General features: G+C 37.8%; 1 protein-coding gene across 7 annotated transcripts in view; it reads left to right on the forward strand.

Annotated features, from left to right (window-relative positions):
- The window catches only part of KIF27 (kinesin family member 27), a 98,118-nt gene that overhangs the window by 21,630 nt on the left and 55,814 nt on the right, over positions 1-20,674 (forward strand). For all 7 annotated transcript variants that reach the window (XR_008291223.1, XM_053205199.1, XM_053205202.1 and 4 more), the window contains 2 exons: positions 5,829-5,972; positions 15,142-15,348. Coding sequence is in view for 6 of the 7 variants with exons in the window: in XM_053205199.1 (XP_053061174.1) it covers positions 5,829-5,972; positions 15,142-15,348 (351 nt within the window). In the remaining variant the exon portion in view is untranslated. The remainder of the gene's footprint in view (positions 1-5,828; positions 5,973-15,141; positions 15,349-20,674) is intronic.

Below are 20,674 nucleotides of genomic sequence, written 5' to 3' on the forward strand. Positions count from 1 at the left end.
ATATATGTACATGTGTACGTATTACATATATGTACATTGAGTTCCGAAATATATTTGTCACTTTCCATTCAAAAACCTGAAGATTTCGTGTCCCTAGGGAAATCATGGAAAACAAGATGTACCTATTCTGCTTACGTGGAGTTTGCATTCTGTTGGGCAAATAGGTATTCTGCCAGTTTTTGAAAATAGGAAAACAGCTTCCTTTCTTTTTTTTTTTTTTAATGTTTATTTATTTTTGAGAGAGACAGAGACAGAATGCAAGTGGGTTAGGGGCAGAGAGAGAGAGGGAGACACAGAATCCAAAGCAGGCTCCAGGCTCTGAGCTGTCACCATAGAGCCTAACGCAGGGCTTGAACTCACAAACTGCGAGATCATGACCTGAGCCAAAGTCAGATGCTTAACCGACTGAGCCACCCAGGTGCCCTGAAAACAGCTTTCTAGTTAGAAATCTTTCCTCTGTACCTCTTTATATGTATTAGAAAGAAACCTCTATTGCAGCAGTTCTTGAACTTTTTATTCCCAAGGTTGTTTTTTTTTTAATATTATTTATTTTTGAGAGAGAGCACAAACAGGGGAGGGGCAGAGAGAGAGGCAGAGGATCCGGAGTGGGCCTAATAGCACTACACTGATAGCAGAGAGCCCAGTGGGGAGCTCGAACCCACAAACCGCGAGATGAGTTGAAGTCAGACACTTAACTGACTGAGCCACCCAGGTGCCCATACAAGGTTTTTTTGTTTTTTTTTTTATGTTTTTAAAATTGAGGTCCCCTAAAGAGCTTTTGTTTATGTGGGTTGTATCTATTGATATTTACCATATTAGAATTAAAACACAAAAATTTAAGCTATTAATTCACTCAAAATAATAACCCAATGGTTAAGTAAAAACATTTTTTCATGAAAAATAACTATTTTCCAAATAAAAAAACTTAATAAAAGTGGAATTGTACATTTTTACAAATCTCTTTTAATGTCTGGCTTAATAGAGGATGTGTGGATTTTCATATCTGCTTCGGCATACAGTTTGTTGCAATATGTTGTTTTAGTTGAAGTACATGAAGAACATCCAGCCTCATTTAGATTTGTAATTGGAAAGAGGAACATTTTAATTTTTTTTCAGATAATTATGGATATTCTTCTTTGTTATTGCACCAAAACTCAACAAGTAGCGGCATCCTAAAGGTTACTTGCAATGTGGGATTTGAAACTATTTTTGTTACGTTAAGATCTGTACATTAAAATTTTTATTTTTATCTTGCTTTTTTTTTTTAAGAGAGAGAGAAAGAGCACATGCGCGCGCAAGCAGGAGAGGGGCAGCAGGAGAGGGAGAGAGACTCTCCAGCAGGCTTCACTCCCAGCACAGAGCCTGTCACAGGGCTCCATCTCACAACTGTGAGATCGTGACCTGAGTGGAAATCAAGAGTCAGTTGTTTGACCGACTGAGCCACCCAGGCTCCCCTTTATCTTGTACTTTGAATGGATCTTTCATCCACGTGATTTTCAATCATCACCCATCGATCATTTGGAAAATATTTGTTTACTAAGTTATGTGCATCTTCCAATCAAGGGGCAGAAAGAGAGGGAGAGAGAGAATCAAGACTTGGACGCTCAACTGACTGAGCCACCCAGGCACCCTATCTCACAACATCTGATACTTAAATATAAGCATTTAAAGTCATAACTTTAAAATAATGGAGTTTTAAATTTTTGTTTTGAAGTAATCTGCCCTCAATATGAGGCTTGAACTCATGACCTTGAGAGCAAAAGTTGCATGCTGTATTGACTGAGCCATCCAGGTTCCCCAAAAATCATGGATTTTTTTTTTTTAAAGCAGTAACTCTGCTCTACCTTCTTCATAATAGAGCAGGCCTGATCCTTCCTGTTTGGCATAAGAAAGTGGCAGAACAGGAAATACAGTTGATGGGAAGCTTGAACTTTGGAGCACTATAGGAGTTGACAATAAGGAGTACTTCATCCTTCTAAGGTGGCTGAAATGGAAGCCCATAAAACCCCCTGATTGCGGATGGCGGGGTAGTAAGTTTTTCTCTCCATCTGTTGGAAATTCTGAATTAACTTCCTCTAGATTATGTACTCTAGATTAAGATTTCCCAAGGACATTAACAGTCTTTTTTTTGTTGTTGTTGTTAACGTTTATTCACTTTTTGAGAGAGAGAGACAGAGTGTGAGCAGGGCAGGGGGCAGAGAGAGAGGGAGACACAGAATCGGAAGCAGGTTCCAGGCTCTGAGCTGTCAGCACAGAGCCCAACGTGGGGCTTGAACTCACAAACTGTGAGATCATGACCTGAGCTGAAGTCAGATGCTTAACTGACTGAGCCACCCAGGAGCCCCAGGATATTAACAGTCTTGAAGAAAAAGGGCACCATGATCAGATGGCTTTAGGGAATGCTAGATTACAAAAATCCCAAGACTTCTCAGAACATTCAAAGTGCTAGTGTAATTAATCTCAGTGTGAAAGATACAATATTCAGTATTTCCCAATTAAAAAAATAGATTTTTTTTTTTTTTTTTTTGGTCTGAAGTCTTGCAGGAGTAGTAATCTTGGATACCACTAAATAGCAAATAGAGAAATGATTGCTGTCATTCCTCACCCCATATGTCTCCTTAAAAAGTTGTTTTCTAGGGGTGCCTGGGTGGCTCCGTTGGTTAAGCATCTGGCTTTGGCTCAGGTCATGATCTGGCAGTTTGTGAGTTCGAGCCACGCATCGGGCTATGTGCAGACAGCTCAGAGCCTGGAGCCTGCTTCAGATTCTGTGTCTCCTATCTCTCTGCCCCTCTCCTGCTTGCTCTCTCTCTCTCTCTCTCTCGAAAATAAATAAAAAAAATTAAAAAGTTTTCTAGACTTTCTGTTTGAGACAGAATAACATAGTGGTTAAGAACATTGGTACCAAACTCCTAAGATTTGAATTCCAACTCCTTTGCTTACTTGCTCTGTGACTTTGGGAAAATACTTAACCTCTCTGTGCTAATTAAACAATAATAACAAGCACGTTGTAGGGTTCCTGTGAAGATTATTAAAACACTAGTTCCCATAAAACGATGAGAAGGCTGCCTGGTCTGGAGTAAGGCTCAATAAAGGCAGCTCATTATTATCTCTCACCTGTTTTTCACCTGCTGAGGTTATGTATCAGTGGCAGCTAAGTGATTGGACTTAGCTGTACGTGGGGCCACATGCCAGGGGTTACTGTGAAGTCAGCTTGATAAACTACTTAGCAAGACAGCAGGTCTGTGCAGGGAGAGGCATGGACATTCTCTTTGCTCAGCCCTGCTTCCTTGAGCCTGTTACACAAGCAGGTAAGTACTTAAAAATAAAATTCCTAGCCAACAGGAGATCATGGGCCATATCACAGGTAGAATTACCACCAGATTTTTGCTAAGGAAGTGTCACTTTGAACTTCACCATCTTCTCCTTGTTAGATGCTGTCAGGTAGTGTTTCTGTTTTTTTGTTTTTAATTTTTTTTTAATGTTTACTTTTGGGAGAGAGAGAGAGAGAGAGAGAGTGTGCATGCAAGTGGGGGAGGGGCAGAGAGAGAGGGAGACAGGATCTGAAGCAGGCTTTGTGCCAGCAGCAGACAGCCTGATGTGGGACTTGAACTCATGAACCATGAGATCATGACCTGAGCCGAAGTTGGACACTTAACCCACTGAGCCAGCCAGGTGCTCCTGTGTCAGGTAGTGTTGTAATCCTTGGTTTTTGCCATTGGTCAATTATTGGAATACTCCATATCCTAATAAACACCTCTTGAAGGACTTTGTTGCCTTTTTATTCCAAATTTTGAATACGAGAGCAGTATGTGAACATGAATTTACTCAACAGTTAAACACTTGAAATAAATAATAAATAATATAGCTGTAGTCTGTAAAGCATATGTAAAAATAGTTGAATATGCAGTACTACGTGACAAATTACATTTTAAGCTCAAATGTACAGTTTACCATGGGAGAGGATATTAACCAACAAGAATTATAGTTTAATCTCATTTTATGAAAGAAGTCACATAGGTCATATGTAAACATATGAAAATAAGGACCATCAGGGTCATGTGTCCTCTCCTCATTTGGTCACTTGAGGATCCCAAGCAGAGAAAAGAAGGGACTTGCCCTAAGTGGTGCTACAAGGCTGTGGCAAATCAAGGCTGGCCTTGGTCTATGGGTTCTCTGTACAGGGACCCATCTACCCCTCTATGCCATTGCCTGAGTAGTCACGTACATACTCTGTTTTTGTGAATTAAATCTTACTTGTAAAGGGAACACTATTTTTGTAAATCAGCTCTTGTTCTTGTGTTTTCCTATAGCTTAGTAGAAAGAGCATAGGGTTTGATCCAGAAAGCCCTGGGATTGAAGGTCAGGAGTTTGGTTTATCTACTGGGTCATCTTGGGAAAAGGTTTTAATCTCTTGGTTTCTTCATGAAAAAAGAATCATGTCTATTCAGTGAGATTTTTTTAAATGTATTTTTAATGTTTGTTTGTTTATTTATTTATTTATTTATAAATGTTTATTTATTTTTGAGACAGAGAGAGACAGAGCATGAACGGGGGAGGAGCAGAGAGAGAGAGGGAGACACAGAATCCAAAGCAGGCTCCAGGCTCTGGGCTGTCAGCACAGAGCCCGACGTGGGGCTTGAACTCATGAACTGTGAGATCATGACCTGACCTGAAGTTGGACACTGAACCGACTGAGTCACCTAGGCGCCCCACAGTGAGATATTTTTAAAATGTCAAGTCACTATCTAGCATAAAATACACTTTAAAAAAATTATTTATTTATTTTGAGAGAGAGAGAGGGAGGGGGAGAGAGAGAGGGAGAGAAACCCAGGCAAAACTCTGCACTCTCAGTTTAGAGGCCAACGCGGGGCTCAATCCCATGAACTGTGAGACCGTGACCTGAACTGAAATCAAGTCGGACACTTAACCAACTGAGCCACCCAGGCGCCCCTAGCATAAAATTCACTCAACAAATATTAAATTTCTTTCAGTTTATTTAATTTAAAAATTGTTTTAAAAGTATTACTTGCATATCTCAAGTTTATTTGAAAACAGGCATAATTCATTGGAAATTAAGAAAACTGTTTCACCATATTTTTAGATATCTTCAAAATATCTCTTCATAGTGAAAGTGCATAAAATTACCAAATATTTGGGGCGACTGAGTGACTCAGTCAGTTGAGTGTCTGACTTTGGCTCAGGTCATGATGTCATGGCTTGTGGGTTCAAGCCCCGCATCAGGCACCGTGCTGACAGCTCAGAGCCTGGAGCCTGCTTTGGATCTTGTGTGTGTCTCTCTCTGCCCCTTCCCTGCTTGTGCTCTCTCTCTCTCAAAAATAAACATTAAAAATAATTTTTTTTGAATTACCAAATATTCTTTATTTAAAAGATCCAAATGTGTTCTTAACTCTATGGGTCAGTTTGGAAAACGTGACCTCTTTGATTTTTAAAAACCCACATTTAAAAGTCTCATGGCAAAAAAAAAAAAAAAATCTCATGGCAATTCTAGCAAACTTGTAAAAATAACTCCTCCTGAGTGTAGTCTAGAAATCAAGTGACTGTTTTTGTTTTAAAATTCAGGAAATAAAAACCAGGAAAGTCTTTGTTTCTTTATGGTAATTAATTCTTAGGTTATAGCAATGACAGGTCCTCGAACTGTTTCTGCCTTTCTTCTACAGAATACAAAAAAAATTGAAAATGAATAGGATGAGAAAAATTTCGAGAGACATTGTCAAACCATCATGAAATCCCAGTTTTTGTGGTATTTTCTGGGCTGTCTGGAGTACTTTCTGTGGTGAATCTCTTGTGCTTTCTTTCCCTCCTCCCAGTGTGCACTGGCTGCTGATGAAGTTGTATTTAATCAGAAGGAATTGCAGGTGAAGGAACTGAAGAATCAAGTACAAATGATGGTCCAGGAAAACAAAGGACACGTGGTATCTTTGAAAGAAGCACAAAACGTCAATAGATTGCAGGTAGAGTTTCTTGACCTATCTAGTGCTGTAGATTTAGTTGAATAGTACTTGGCTAAAAGAATAGCATTTTAAGTTTATTTATTTGAGAGAGAGAGAGAGAGAGACAGTGAAAGAGAGCAGGGGAGGGCCAGAGAGAGAGGGAGAGAGAGAATCCCAAGCAGGCTCCACACTTTTAGTGCAGAGCCTGATGTGGGGCTTGATGTCACGAACCATGGGCCAAAATCAAGAGTCAGATGCTTAATTGACTGAGCCACCAGCCGCCCCAGAATAGCATTTTATTGTATTTTATTGTATTTTATTGTATTTTATTTTATTTTATTATTTTATTTTATTAATTTTATTTTTTAAAGGAGATATTTCATCCCAGTTATTTAAAAAAAAATTTTTTTTTTAACGTTTATTTATTTTTGAGACAGAGAGAGACGGAGCATGAACGGGAGAGGGTCAGAGAGAGAGGGAGACACAGAATCCGAAACAGGCTCCAGGCTCTGTGGTCAGCACAGAGCCTGACACGGGGCTCGAACTCACGGACCGCGAGATCTTGACCTGAGCCGAAGTTGGACGCTCAACCGACTGAGCCACCCAGGCGCCCCTCATCCCAGTTATTTAAAAAAAAATTTTTTTTAATGTTTATTTATCTTTGAGAGACAGAGAGAGAGAGAGAGAGAGAGAGAGAGATCATGAGTGGGGGTGGGGCAGAGAGAGAGGGAGACACAGAATCCAAAGCAGGTTCCAGGCTCTGAGCTGTCAGCACAGAGCCCTATGTGGGGCTTGACCCCACGGACTGCAAGATCATGACCTGAGCCGATGTCAGACGCTTAACTGACTGTGCCACCCAGGCCCCCCGAGGAGAAAACATTTTTATTGTTAGCCTGACTTTCACAAATATGAAGGTGATACACAACTTAATTTGCATAACATATTACAGTTACCTTTTCTCCATGTTTTTCCATTCTGCTGTTTGCCAAGGTAATAGGCAACATGATGTTGTTAAGAGTTGGAAAGTAAACACATACTTTAAAATTTATTAGATAATCCTTTTATACTCTTATCAGTGATTTGCTCTTTAACCTTGGTTAAACTTTCTACTTTTCTATCTTAGCTTCCCTAATGTCCCTAAATATTATACTTCTCGGCTGTGAACACCCCCACCCCCATCCGTGGTGGGGCACTTCCCACAGCCCCAAGCAGTTAATTTCATTTAAAGCCTTTAGGTTCCTATCAGGGAGGAATAACCTGATCCAGCACAAGTTAGATTTTGATTTTGACATTTCATTTTTGTTTCCTTTTTTAACTCTTCTCATTCTATAATAGTTTAAAAACATAAAACATAAACAAAACACAATGTACCATTCAGTGTTGTATCACAAAGAGAGCAGCAGCTGGGTAACCAGCTGGTAAATAGTAAACTGTCAAAAAATAGCTCTCTGCCCCTTAGAAGTCCTTAGTTGGTCCTGATCAGAGAGAGCCGCTTTCCTCACTTGATAGTATTGCTTTCCTTGGTTTGCTTTGTGGTTTTACTCTATATCCTTGAACACTACAGTTTACTTGTTGGAATTTTAAGAAATTTAATCATTCAGTACATATATTCTTCAGTATCTAGTTGCCTTTATTGAAAGATTTTTTTTTTTTGTTCTGATTCACCTATCATGTGTGTAACTGTAGCCTGTTTAGGTTTATAGACATATAGGATTTCATTGTATGAATATATGGCAATTTATGTTTCTCTTCTACTCTTAATGAATGTTTTTTGGTGATGGACATTGTATTTATTTTATTTTCTTTGGTTTTTTTTTTTAAGATTTTATTTTTTAAGTAATCTCTGCACCCAAAGTGGGGCTTGAACTCATTGATCAAGAGCCATGTGCTCTACTGACTGAACCAGCTAGGTACTCTCTTTTTTTTCTTAATTCTGGTATAATTAACAATGTTGTATTAGTTTGAGGTGTCTAATATAGTGATTCAACAATTCTGTACATTACTCAGTCCTTACTGGGATGGACATTTTCTCATAGTTGTCTGTTGGTGCACACGCACATACATTTGTTTTGGATTTGTTCCTGGAAGTTGGAGTGGTAGGTCATAGGGAAGGCGAATTTTCAACTTTAACAAATAATATCACACTCTTTTCCCAGTTTACACTCACACCGGTACTGTATACGTATGCCTCTTGTTCCACATGCTTATCAATGTTTGTTGTTAATTTTTTTATTTCTCTGAAAGTTTCGGGTTTTTTTTTAATTTTGTTTTTTAAATTTATATCCAAATTAGTTAGCATACAGTGCAACAATGATTTCAGGAATAGACTCTTAGTGCCCCTTCCCCATTTAGCCCATCCCCTCTCCCACACCCCCTCCAGTAACCCTCTGTTTGTTCTCCATATTTATGAGTCTCTTCTGTTTTGTTCCCCTCCCTGTTTTTATATTATTTTTGTTTCCCTTCCCTTATGTTCATGTTTTGTCTCTTAAAGTCCTCATATGAATGAAGTCATATGATATTTGTCTTTCTCTGACTGACTACTTTCACTTACCATAATACCCTCCAGTTCCATCCACGTAGTTGCAAATGGCAAGATTTCATTCTTTTTGATTGCCGAGTAATACTCCATTGTGTATATATACCACACCTTCTTTATCCATTCATCCATCGATGGACATTTGGGCTCTTTCCATACTTTGGCTATTTTGATAGTGCTGCTATGAACAGGGGGGTGCATGTGTCCCTTCGAAACAGCCCACCTGTATCCCTGTGGATAAATGCCTCGTAGTGCAATTGCTGGGTCGTAGGGTAGTTCTATTTTTAGTTTTTTGAGGAACCTCCATACTGTTTTCCAGAGTGGCTGCGCCAGCTTGCATTCCCACCAACAATGCAAAAGAGATCCTCTTTCTCCGCATCCTTGCCAACATCTGTCTTTGCCTGAGTTGTTAATGTTAGCCATTCTGATAGGTGTGAGGTGGTATCTCATTGTAGTTTTGATTTGTATTTCCTTGATGATGAGTGATGTTGAGTATTTTTTCATGTGTCGGTTGGCCATCTGGATGTCTTCCTTGGAGAAGTGTCTATTCATGTCTTTTGCCCATTTCTTCACTGGATTATTTGTTTTTTGGGTGTTGAGTTTGATAAGTTCTTTATAGATTTTGGATAGTAACGCTTTATCTGATATGTCATTTGCAAATATCTTCTCCCATTCTATCAGTTGCCTTTTGGTTTTGCTGATAAAAGTTTCATTTTTTTTTTAAGTTTTAAATTCTAATCCCAGTGTAATTTACATACAGTGTTATATGGTGTACAATATAGTGATTCAACAATTCTATACATTACTCAGTGCTCATTATGGTAAGTGTACTCTTAATTCCCTTCACCTATTTCACCCATCTCCCCACCCACCACCCCTCTGGTAACCATCAGTTTGTCCTTTATAGCAAAGAGTGTTTCTTGGTTTGTCTTTCTCTTTTTAAAATTTCCTTTGCTTGTTTATTTCTTAAATTTCACATATGAGTGAAATAATATAATATTTGTATTTCTCTGACTTATGTCATTTGGCATTTATAGTCTCTGGATCCATTCTTGTCCTTGCAAAAGACAGGATTTCATTCTTTTTTATGGCTGAATAATATTCATATATATACACATTATATATATATGATGTGTATATATATGCTATATGTGTAAATGCCACATCTTCTTTACCCATTCATCTATTGGTGGACACTTAGGCTGCTTCCATTTATTGGCTATTGTAAATAATGCTGCTATCACTATCAACAATAGCCAAATTATACAAATACACACACACACACACACACACACACACACACACAGACAGACACCATGGAATATTACTCAGCAGTCAGAATGAAATTTTGCCATTTGCAACAATATGGATGGAACTAGAATGTATTATGCAAAGCAAAATAGTCAGAGAAAGGCAAATATCATATGATTTCACTCATATGTGGAATTTAAGAAACAAAACAAACAGGGGAAGGGAAGGAAAAATAAGATAGAAAGGGAGTCAAACCGTAAGAGACTCTTAAATACAGAGAGCAAACTGAAGGTTGCTGATGGGGTGTTGGGTTTGGGGAATGGGCTAAATGGTTGATGGGCATTAAGGAGGGCACTTGTTGGCATAAGCACTGGGTGTTATATGTAAGTGATGAATCACTAAGTTCTACACCTGAAGAAACTAACTTGCGTTTGAACAAAACAAACAAATAAATAACACATTAAAAAAATAATACTGCTATAAACATAAGGGTGTATGTATCCCTTTGAATTAATGTTTTTGTATTTTGGAGATAAATACTCAGTAGTGTGATTACTGGATCCTAGGGTAGTTTTATTTTTAATGTTTTGAGGAACCTCCATACTATTTTCCACAGTGGCTGCACCAGTTTGCATTCCCACCATTAGTGTAAGAAGTTTCCTTTTTCTCCACATCTCCCTAACACCTGCTGTTTCTTGTGTTGTTGATTTTAGCCATTCTGACAGGTGTGAGGTGGTATCTCACTGTAGTTTTGATTTACATTTCCCTGATGATGAGAGATGTTGAGCAAATTTTCCTGTGTCTGTTGGCCATCTGGATGTCTTCTTTGAAGAAATGTCTGTTTGTGACTTCTGCACATTTTTAAATTGGATTATTTGTTTTTTGGGTTGTTGAGTTGTATCAGTTCTTTACATATTTTGGATACTAATCCTTTATCGAGTATATCATTTGCAAATATCTTCTCCCATCCAGTAGGTTTACCTTTTAGTTTCATCGATTATGTCCTTCACTGTACAGAACCTTTTTATTTTGATGTGGTCCCAATAGTTTATTTTTGCTTTTGTTTCCTTGCCCCAGGAGACATACCTAGTAAGAAGTTGCTAATGGCCAGTGTCAGAGAGATTACTGCTTATGCTCTCTTCAAAGATTTTTATGGTTTCCAGTCTCACGTTTAAGCTTTCAGTCCATTTTTAATTTATTTTTGTGTATGAAAGAAAGAGGCCCAGGTTCATTCTTTTGCACGTAGCTCTCCAGTGTTCCTAACGCTATTTGTCAAAGAGACTGTCTTTTTCATGCATACTCTATCCTCCTTTGTTGAAGATTAATTGACCTTATAATTGTGGCTTTTTTTCTGGGGTTTCTGTTCTGTTCTGTGGATCTATGTGTCCATTTTTGTGCCAGTACCATACTGTTTTAATTGCTACAGCTTTGTGATATAACTTGGGAATTGAGATGCCTCCAGTTTTATTTTTCTTTTTGAAGATTGCTCAGGCTATTCAGGGTCTTTTATGGTCCCATAGAAATTGTAAGATTGTTTGTTCTAGTTCTTTGAAAAATCCTGTTGCTATCTTGATAGGGATTGCCTTCTATGTGTAGATTGCTTTGAGTAGTATAGACATTTTCACAGTATTCTTCCAATCCATAAGCATGGAGTGTCTTTCCATTTCTTTGTGTGTCTTCAATTACTTTCATCAATATTTTATAGTTTTCACCTATACAAGTCTTCCACCTCTTTGGTTAAGTTTCTTCCTAAATATTTTATTATTTTTGGTGCAGTTGTAAATGGGGTTATTTAATTTTCTTTCTGCTGCTTCATAATTAGTGTAGAGGAATGAGACAGATTTCTGAACTTTGATTTTGTGTCTTGTGACTACTGAATTCACTGATCAGTTCTAGCAGCTTTTTGGTGGAGTCTTTAGGATTTTCTATATATAGTGTCATGTCCTCTGCAAATAGAGTTTTACTTCTTCCTTACCAATTTGGATACCTTTTATTTCTTTTTGTTGTCTGATTGCTGTGGCTAGGACTTCCAGTACATAAAAGTGGTAAGAGTGAGGGGCACCTGGGTGGCTCAGTCAGTTAAGCATCCAACTCTTGGTTTCATCTCAGGTCACGATCTCACAGTTTATGAGATCAAGCCCCACATCTGGCTCTGTGCTGATGGGAGCCTGCTTGAGATTCTCTCTGTCCCCCCTCTCTCTACCTCTCTCTTTCTCAAAATAAATAAATATTTTTTTAAAAGTGGTGGGTGCCTGGGTGGCTCAGTTGATTGAGTGTCCAACTCTTGATTTCAGCTCAGGTTATGATCTCACAGTTTGTGAGTTCAAGCCTCACATCGGGCTCCATGCTGACAGTGCAGAGCCTGCTAGGGATTCTCTTTCTCCCTCTCTGTCTGCCCCTCTCTCCCTTGCTGTCTTCCTCTCATTCTCTCTCAAAATAAATAAATAAACTTAAAAAAATAGTGTAAGAGTGGATATTCTTGTTTTGTTCCTAACCTTTGAGGAAAAGCTCTCAGTTTTTCCCATTGATGTTCTCTGTGGATTTTTCATATAAGTTCTTGATTATGTTTTGGTATGTTCCCTCTAAACCTACTTTGTTGAAGGTTTCTCTCATGAATGGATATTGTACTTTGTCAAATGCTTTTTCTGCATCTGTTCAAATGACCATTTGGTTTTTATCCTTTCTCTTATTGATGTGATATATCACATTGACTGTGAATATTGAATCACCCCTGCATCCCAGGAATAAATCACACTTGATTGTGCTGAAGGATTTTTTTAAATGTATTGTTGGATTTGGTTTGCTAGTATTTGTTGAGGATTTTTGCATCTATATTCATGAAGGATATTGGACTGTAGTTTTCTCTTTTTGTGGTGTCTTTATCTGATTTAGGATCAGGGTAATGCTGGGCCTCATGGAGTGAATTCGGAAGTTTTCCTTCCTCTTGTATTTTTTGGAATAGTTTGAGAAGAATTATTCTTTAAATGTTTGGTAGAATTCACCTGTGAAGCTGTCTGGTCCTGGACTTTTTGTTTCTTGGGAGTTTTTTGATTACTGATTCACTTTCATTGCTGGTAATCTTCCTAAATTCTTTAGAAGGATTCTTAGTTCATTGATTTTTAGCTTTTCTTCTTTTATAATATGTGCATTTAAGTTATAGATTTCCTCCTAAGTTTACCTGCTCAAAATATTTCCTTATATTTACTATGACTTATCTGACTCATGGGTAATAAGTTACTTTATATCCAACACATGGAGGATTTCTTTTTATGAGTTTTTGGCTTAATTGCATTGTGGTCCATATGATTTCAGTCCTTTGAATGTATTGAAACTTGCAGGGGCGCCTGGGTGGCTCAGTCGGTTGAACGTCTGACTTCGGCTCAGGTCACGATCTCGCACTCTGTGAGTTCGAGCCCTGCGTCGGGCTCTGGGCTGATGGCTCGGAGCCTGGAGCCTGCTTCCCGTTCTGTGTCTCCCTCTCTCTGCCCTGCCCCCATTCATGCTCTGTCTCTCTCTGTCTCAAAAATAAATAAACCTTAAAAAAAAAAAAAAAGAAACTTGCGTCATGGCTTAGCATAAGGCCAATTTTTGTAGGTATTACAGATGTACTGGAAAGGAATATGTATTCTGTAATTATTGGGTGGTGGTAATCCTGTTAATCATATCTATATTTTTATTCATTTTTGGGTCTTTTTGTTATATCAGTAATTTAGAGTGATGTTACAATCTTTTGCTACAATTTTGGATTTGTCTTCCTTTTCCATGAAGTACTAACAACTTTTTTTATTGTTTATTTATTTATCTTAGCACAAGCAAGGGAGGGTAGAGAGAGAGAGAGAGAGGGAGACAGAGAATCTGAAGCAGGCTCTGAGCTTTCAGCACAGAGCTGGCCGGAGGGCTTGAACTCACAAACTGTGAGATCAGACACTTAACCAACTGAGCCATCCCGGCTCCCCAGTACTAACAATTTTTGCATTATACATATTGAAGCTGTGTTATTAAGTACATAGAAATGATGACTGTTACATCATTCTGGTGAATTGACTTTTTTAATATTTTTTACCTCTTCCAGTGGCTTTTGCCTTAAAGTCTACTTAGGTATTCACATAGCTCTACCAGCTTTCTTTTGATTAACATTACCTGGTGTCTCTTTTCCACCTTATTTTTAATCTTCGTGGGTCTATTTTAGTTGTGTTTCTTGGAAGCAGCAAGTTAGATAATTTTACAATCCCCTGACATATTGTAATCTTTTAATTGGATTACTTAGTTCATTTCTGAATTTAACATAATTCCTTTCATATTGTGGTTCTAATCCCACCATTGTGGTTTTTACTTATCCTAACTGCTCTGCATTCCTTTTTCTCTCCTTATCTTCTTTTGGATTAATTGTGTTTTTAAAATTTTTCTATTTTTACTTCATTAGCTTAGGTGTTGTACTTTTACTCTTTCAGTTATTGGTGGTTACCCTAGAGAGTGTACCATGCACTCTTGATTTAATAAAGTCTAATATTATTGGTATTTTCACCCTTTCCCAGACAGTGTAAAAACTCCATATCACACCCCCTGCCTCAACTTCTATGCCATTGGCATATATTTTAATTATCTGAATATATGAATTTTTAATAAGGTTGCTTTCTTATAGCTTAGCATGAGCACTGTAAAACTTTAGGTTTTTTTTCCCTATTTAACAGTGTAGTATGTGTGAAGTATTAAGATGAATGACAGTTTCTTGTTTACATAATTTTGTGCTGATAAAACAGAGATTGATGTTAGAGCTTTCTGGATTGGGTATAGTTGACAAAGTTTCTCTAGAGGATACATAGAAAGCTAACACACACACACACACACACACACACACACACACACACTCCTGACACAATTTGTTCAGCCTTTGCTTTCCAGTTCTTTTTCCTCCCAGGACTACCAACTACCTATCTTTTATCTCTTTGTGCTTTAGGCTTTCTTTTGCCCTGAGTAAAGGCTTTCACTTCACTGCACCTGTTACCAGTTAGTCTCCTTTGCAGCCACCTCTGCCATTTGTAGTTCTTTCTCCCCTTTTCAACTTTCTTCTTTCCTGTTACTGCTTGGATTTCACTCAGGAAGGCCAAACATTTATAGAGATCAGCCAATCAGAATGCTTCAGGTTGGCAAACCAACCAATCAAAATGTATGGGGCATTTACTTTGAGTATTTAATTCTTAAGTCTCTCTTTGTCACTGCTTACTATTCAAAAGTTTTTATCACTCGGAACCGTCTGGTGAACACCAGAAGGCTAGTCTGTGGAGCAGTGAGGTTTTATGGTTCTGTTAAGGTAGTCATGAGTTCGGGCAATGTACAATTTATTTTTAATCATTACACACTGGGGTTCTCTATTTTAAAAATGTTCATCTCTCTTTTACAAAGAATGAAAAAATAATAGAACAACAACTTCTTGTGGATCAACTGAGTGAAGAACTAGCAAGACTTAATCCGTCAATGACATCTTCAGCTACGGAAACTTGTGGAGATGGGCCAGACACCAGGACACCTGGAAAGAGGCCATGTACCGTACCGTTTGATACTCGTTTGGGGCATTATATTTATATCCCAGCCAGATCAGATTCCAGGAAGGTAATGTCTAAACATTGATTTCTTTCTGGTTTTGGTTTTGATACGTAAAAAATATGTATAATATCACAGGATATTTGTACAGTCTCAGCACCTTCTCTTTTTCTGTTTGGTTTCATGGACTTTTATGTATATTCTTGCTTTCAGTCATGCTTATTTTTAACAAAAAATGAATAAATAGGAGAATATATAGTTTTATTTGGAAGGAATAGTTGAAGGTGATGTCTGTATTCACCAAGGAGAAAAAGCTATCCTTTGTCATCGTATTTTCAGATGCCATCATATTTTCATATTTTCATGTTTTAGTCTGATATCTTCATTAATTTTTTTTCTGTCTTTAACCACACCAAGTTGAGATGAGATTGGAGGGTGCTTAGTTTGATTTATTTGGTCTGTTTTATTATTTTCAAAATGATATTTATCTATTATCCGGTCTTGCCAAGCTGACATAATCAAGACTGTGTGGAGATCAATATGAAGTTTCATTTTAATTTTTACTTATAAATATGTGTGTGGGTGGTAAATCTATGTACACAGATTTCTCATGAAAAATCAAGGAATCTCTACTGGAATGGAAATCTCTAGTGGAGAAGACTAAGTAGCAGATTCATGAATTTTGGTGTCTATTTATTAATTTTATGACTGGAAAGGATCCGAAGGCCATGTGATGGTTACCATTAAAGGGGTAAGAAATATGGGAAGCGTCATAGGCTTTGTAGCCAGGTAAGCTTGGGTGTGAACACAAGCTCTTTGTATAGACCTGTACGTGTGCCTAAACCCATGTGGGCCCCCGGTTCCTTATCTGTCAGACTGGGGGAAACGTGGGTGTGTGTGGAGGATTTACATAAGATAGTGATGCTAAAACTGCCTGGTACACTGTGTCTTCAACACACGCCTATGGGGTGCATTACTGTGTCCCAGGCTTCGTGCTTCAGAGTAAGACAGGTGCTATCCTTACCTGTGTGGTTTTTAGCTCTGAGTGGTTGAGTTTTAAAATTTAAATGACTGTTCTTATTAATTTCAGTTTTCCTTTGTAGAGTTATTGACATTTTCTTTTTAAAAATTTTTTGTTAACATTTATTCAGTTTTGAGAGACAGAGAGCACGAGCGGGGGAGGGGCAGAGAGAGAGGGGAGACAGAATCTGAAGCAGGCTCCAGGCTCTGAGCTGTCAGCACAGAGCCTGACGCGGGGCTTGAAGTTATGAACTGTGAGACCATGACCTGAGTTGAAGTCAGCCGCTTAACCGACTGAGCCACCCCGGTGCCCCTGAGTTATTGATATTTTCTTTATGGGTGAATACACAGTAAATTTTCATAGAACATATGGGATGAAAGGTAAATGTTTGCAGGATTCAAATTTGATAACTATGATTTCAACTTAATAATTATATATCGTCTTCTGTATTTAAGCGATTTATTTATTAACTCTTGGCTAGTAATGTGGATAAATTTTCTGTTTATTCTTTTATTTTTTATTTAAAAAATTTTTTTTAATGTTTATTTACTTTTGAGAGACAGAGACAGAGCATGAGTGGGGAAGGGCAGAGAGAGAGGGAGACACAGAATCCGAAGCAGGCTCCATCCAGGCTCTTAGCTATCTGTCAGCACAGAGCCTGATACGGGACTTGAACTCACAAACCGTGAGGTCATGACCTGAGCTGAAGTCAGACGCTTAACCAACTGAGTCACTCACGCGCCCCTCTTTTATTTTTTTTAAAGAACATTTGTTTTCCCCTGATTACAAAAGTTGTACATATTTATTCCCTCTCAGTCTCTCTTTCTTCTTTTTACTAGACATTCACACACACATACACTCTGTGAGGAGATAGAGCTCTGTGGGCTCTTGAGAAAAGTTAGACCCTTGTTCTTATTTCTAGTTGTTTGCATAGGCCTGAAACAGGCATGAGTGGAATAACGACTTCCGTGGTTATTGTTTCAAATTATCAAGTTATGAGTTTTGTTTTGTTTTTATAATTTTCCTTCTACCCCAAAAGATCTCTGCTAGCCATTAAAAGGAGGGGAAAAGAAAGAAGATGCAAAAGTCATATGATCGGCAGTTTTAAGAACTCTTGTTCCTACCATGTGTCCAAGAATCTAGGCCCCTTTTCTTGTTTGGGCTGGTTACTGCAGCAGACATGAGAAGGCAGGCTTGCGTGGGAAGACACATGGCATGCCAAGCCTTGTTGGTGTCCTGCTTGTTCTACAAGTGAGGGGAAGTTTTCATATTGAATACTGAAATGAACTAAATTACTCCCAAGAGGACATCTGAAATACCATTTCATTTTCTCCTGGATTTCTATCTCCTTGGCAGAAATCTAGCTAATATTTTCTTTTTCTTTTTTTTTTTTTTTTTGAGTTTATTTATTTATTTTGAGAGAGAGAGAGAATATGAGTGGGGGGGGGGGGCAAAGAGAGAGGGGTAGGGAGAGAATCCCAAGCAGGCTGTGAGCACAGAGCCTGATGTGGGGCTCAAAGCCATGAACCATGAGATCTTGACCTAAGCCTAAATCAAGAGTCCAGCTCAACTGACTAAGACACCCAGGCACCTTAAAAATATTTCTTAAATGCTTGTGTATACATATTGGAGGGAAAAGAACAAAAAGATCTTATTTATTTTAAATGCATTATTTGTTATATTATGTGTATACTCATATACTTTCATTACTGGCTTTTCTCACTTAATATATCATGAACATTTGAGAGTTATTAAATATTCTTTTATAACATCATGATTTTTAATGGCTGAATAATATTTACCTTAACTATATATTAATATATTGAGATATATTATCTTAAATGTTTATTTAATATATTTTATTATATTAAATATTTAATATAATATTTTAAATAATATTTATCTTGTGTACTTTTTCCTATTATTGCACATTTGTTTTCAACTAGTTCTTAATCTGAAAAGTTAAACACCAAAATGGAATTATAGAACATATCTACTTATGCAGAATTCCTAAAGAAATTGCCCCTCACAACTAAGTAGTGTATAGGTAAATGAAAGAAAAAGTTTTAGTATTATTTATCAAACTAATAGGAAAAAAGAGAAAAAACTCCTTTGTCTGAATAGATACCAAAGCTCATCAAATGAAATGTAAAGTTGAATCTTGATTTAAATCTAAAGAAAAAATATAACAGAGGTGTCTACTTTCTTAACATGGTAAATACGATATACTTGAGGCCAAGAGCCAGTATTATACCCACTCAGAGGGCACTTTGGAGAGAAAAAAAATTAGAGGGGTTAGTCAATGCTTAGGTATAATACAGTATCACAAATACTGATGAAAATCTGCCATGTTTCATTGATAGTAAGACTCACGTTGTTTTCACATTTTATCATCTTTGATGCCAGGGTATGTTTTATAATTGATGGCATGTCATAGTTTGACAGCTTTTTTTCTTTCTTGATGGGATAAAAATAATGGTGTCTCTTACAGTTGATGGCATTTTAGATTCGATGAAATCTGATATGGAGTGGAAATAAAAACAATAGGTAACGAATACCACTTTTAGTACTTCATACAATTGTATGCTAAGAAAACCGACCAAGTATTCTTAAGGGATATATTTAAAAAATCTGGACTCTCCAGGACCAGGGAGAAGTGCTAAGGGAATACTTCACTTAAAACTGCCAAAGATGTGGGGCACCAGGGTGGCTCAGTTGGTTAAGGGTCCGACTTCAGCTCAGGTCATGACCTCAGTTCGTGGGTTCAAGCCCCATCGTCGAGCTCTGTGCTGACAGCTCAGAGCCTGGAGCCTGCTTCGGATTTTGTGCCCCTCCCTCACTCATGCTCTGTCTCTCTGTCTCTCAAAAATAAATAAATGTTAAAAAAAAAAAAAAAAAAACTGCCAAAGATGATTCCAGAGGCACCAGGGCCCCGGCAGCCAATGCTTCAGCAGAGGTCATGTTATAAATAAGAGCCAAATATGGGTAGAATAGTTGAACTCAGTAAGCTTTAAAATTCTCTCTAGCTTTATGGCTATATAATTCTAGGGAAGAAAATGGTTAGAATAAAATGTTGGCTTCTAGTGTATACACCTCAGTTAATCTGAATTATTAATCAGCTTATTTGAGTACTTACATTAGTGATTAGTACTGTTTGGGGTGTGGTTGAAAATGCTAAAGCGGGGAGCTATGGAATGCAGAAGTAACTAAAGGGAAGCAGGACTCAGTACTTAGGTGAGAAGGTGCCAGGTTTTATTGCATTGGGTGGAATGACTGTTAAGGAATTAATTTACTAAATATTACTGATTATTGTAGAATATATTTGGTATTCATTATTAGGCTGGCTCCTTTGGGGTTTTTTGTAGAAAAAAAATTTAAAAGCAGATTACAATTCTAGAGAACAATGTTTGACTTTGAACAGAAAGTATTATTTGCTCCTGAAATAATTCGCATTCCTCTGATGAAGAGAAACCTTGATGCCTGTTTGTTTTGGGGCAAAATGGACATGCGGGGTAATTGTGCTTGTTAGAGAAAAACTTACTGAGTTGGTTCTTCTGTAAATAATTCCCTTCCCCCCTCCCTCAAACCCCAGGATTGGGAGTCCACCTAGAAAACTTTACTCTGTGTCCATCATGGTACCAATGTGACCTTATTAGGTGGCCAACAACAGAGGCACAGGTATCAAGGAATCTTCCATATCAGGCGGGCTTTTCTGGGAGGGATTATGTGAGGGACTTCCATCACTTGAATCTTGATACTCTGTGAAATACACATTCCACTATATGTCATAATTTTAATAGCTTCTAATGAAATCTGTTCATAAATGGAATGTTTCCTCTAATATTTTATTATCTGCCTTTTTTGAGAAATTACTCTGAGGTTTGGTTACAGAGAGGTGGTGAAAAAGGAAATACTTGTAACAAAAACCAGAAGAAGAGTATAAAGGCAATTTCTATTTTCTGTTGTTGTTTTCCAAGGTCATTTTTTGAGAGCTGAAGGCGCATTGCCAGTAGAAGCATGTTATCATATGAAAAGCTCCCAGGCTAGCCCATGAAAATCTATTTATCCATGATACATATTAACTATGTCACTTAGAGCATTAAGTCAGCTATCCCTAACCGCCACCTGTAAAGTGTGAATACATGCATTTGGATTTCCTCCAGTGTAGTACAAATAGGTCATTGCCTCCTATCACACTGTGTCTGGGTTTCACTTTTGTTGGGAAGTACCCGTGCGATGCTTAAGAGCAGTGATGTTTTCACTCGTGCCTCTCTTTGGTTTCATTTTTGAATACTGTTTTCCATGAAGGTATAATTGAAGATAGCTTTCTAGAAGGAGGAAGAGCTGTGTAGGTTCTGAAGGAAGTATGTATCT

Source organism: Acinonyx jubatus, chromosome D4, assembly GCF_027475565.1.
Source record: "Acinonyx jubatus isolate Ajub_Pintada_27869175 chromosome D4, VMU_Ajub_asm_v1.0, whole genome shotgun sequence".
In the NCBI taxonomy this organism is placed as follows: Eukaryota; Metazoa; Chordata; class Mammalia; order Carnivora; family Felidae; genus Acinonyx; species Acinonyx jubatus.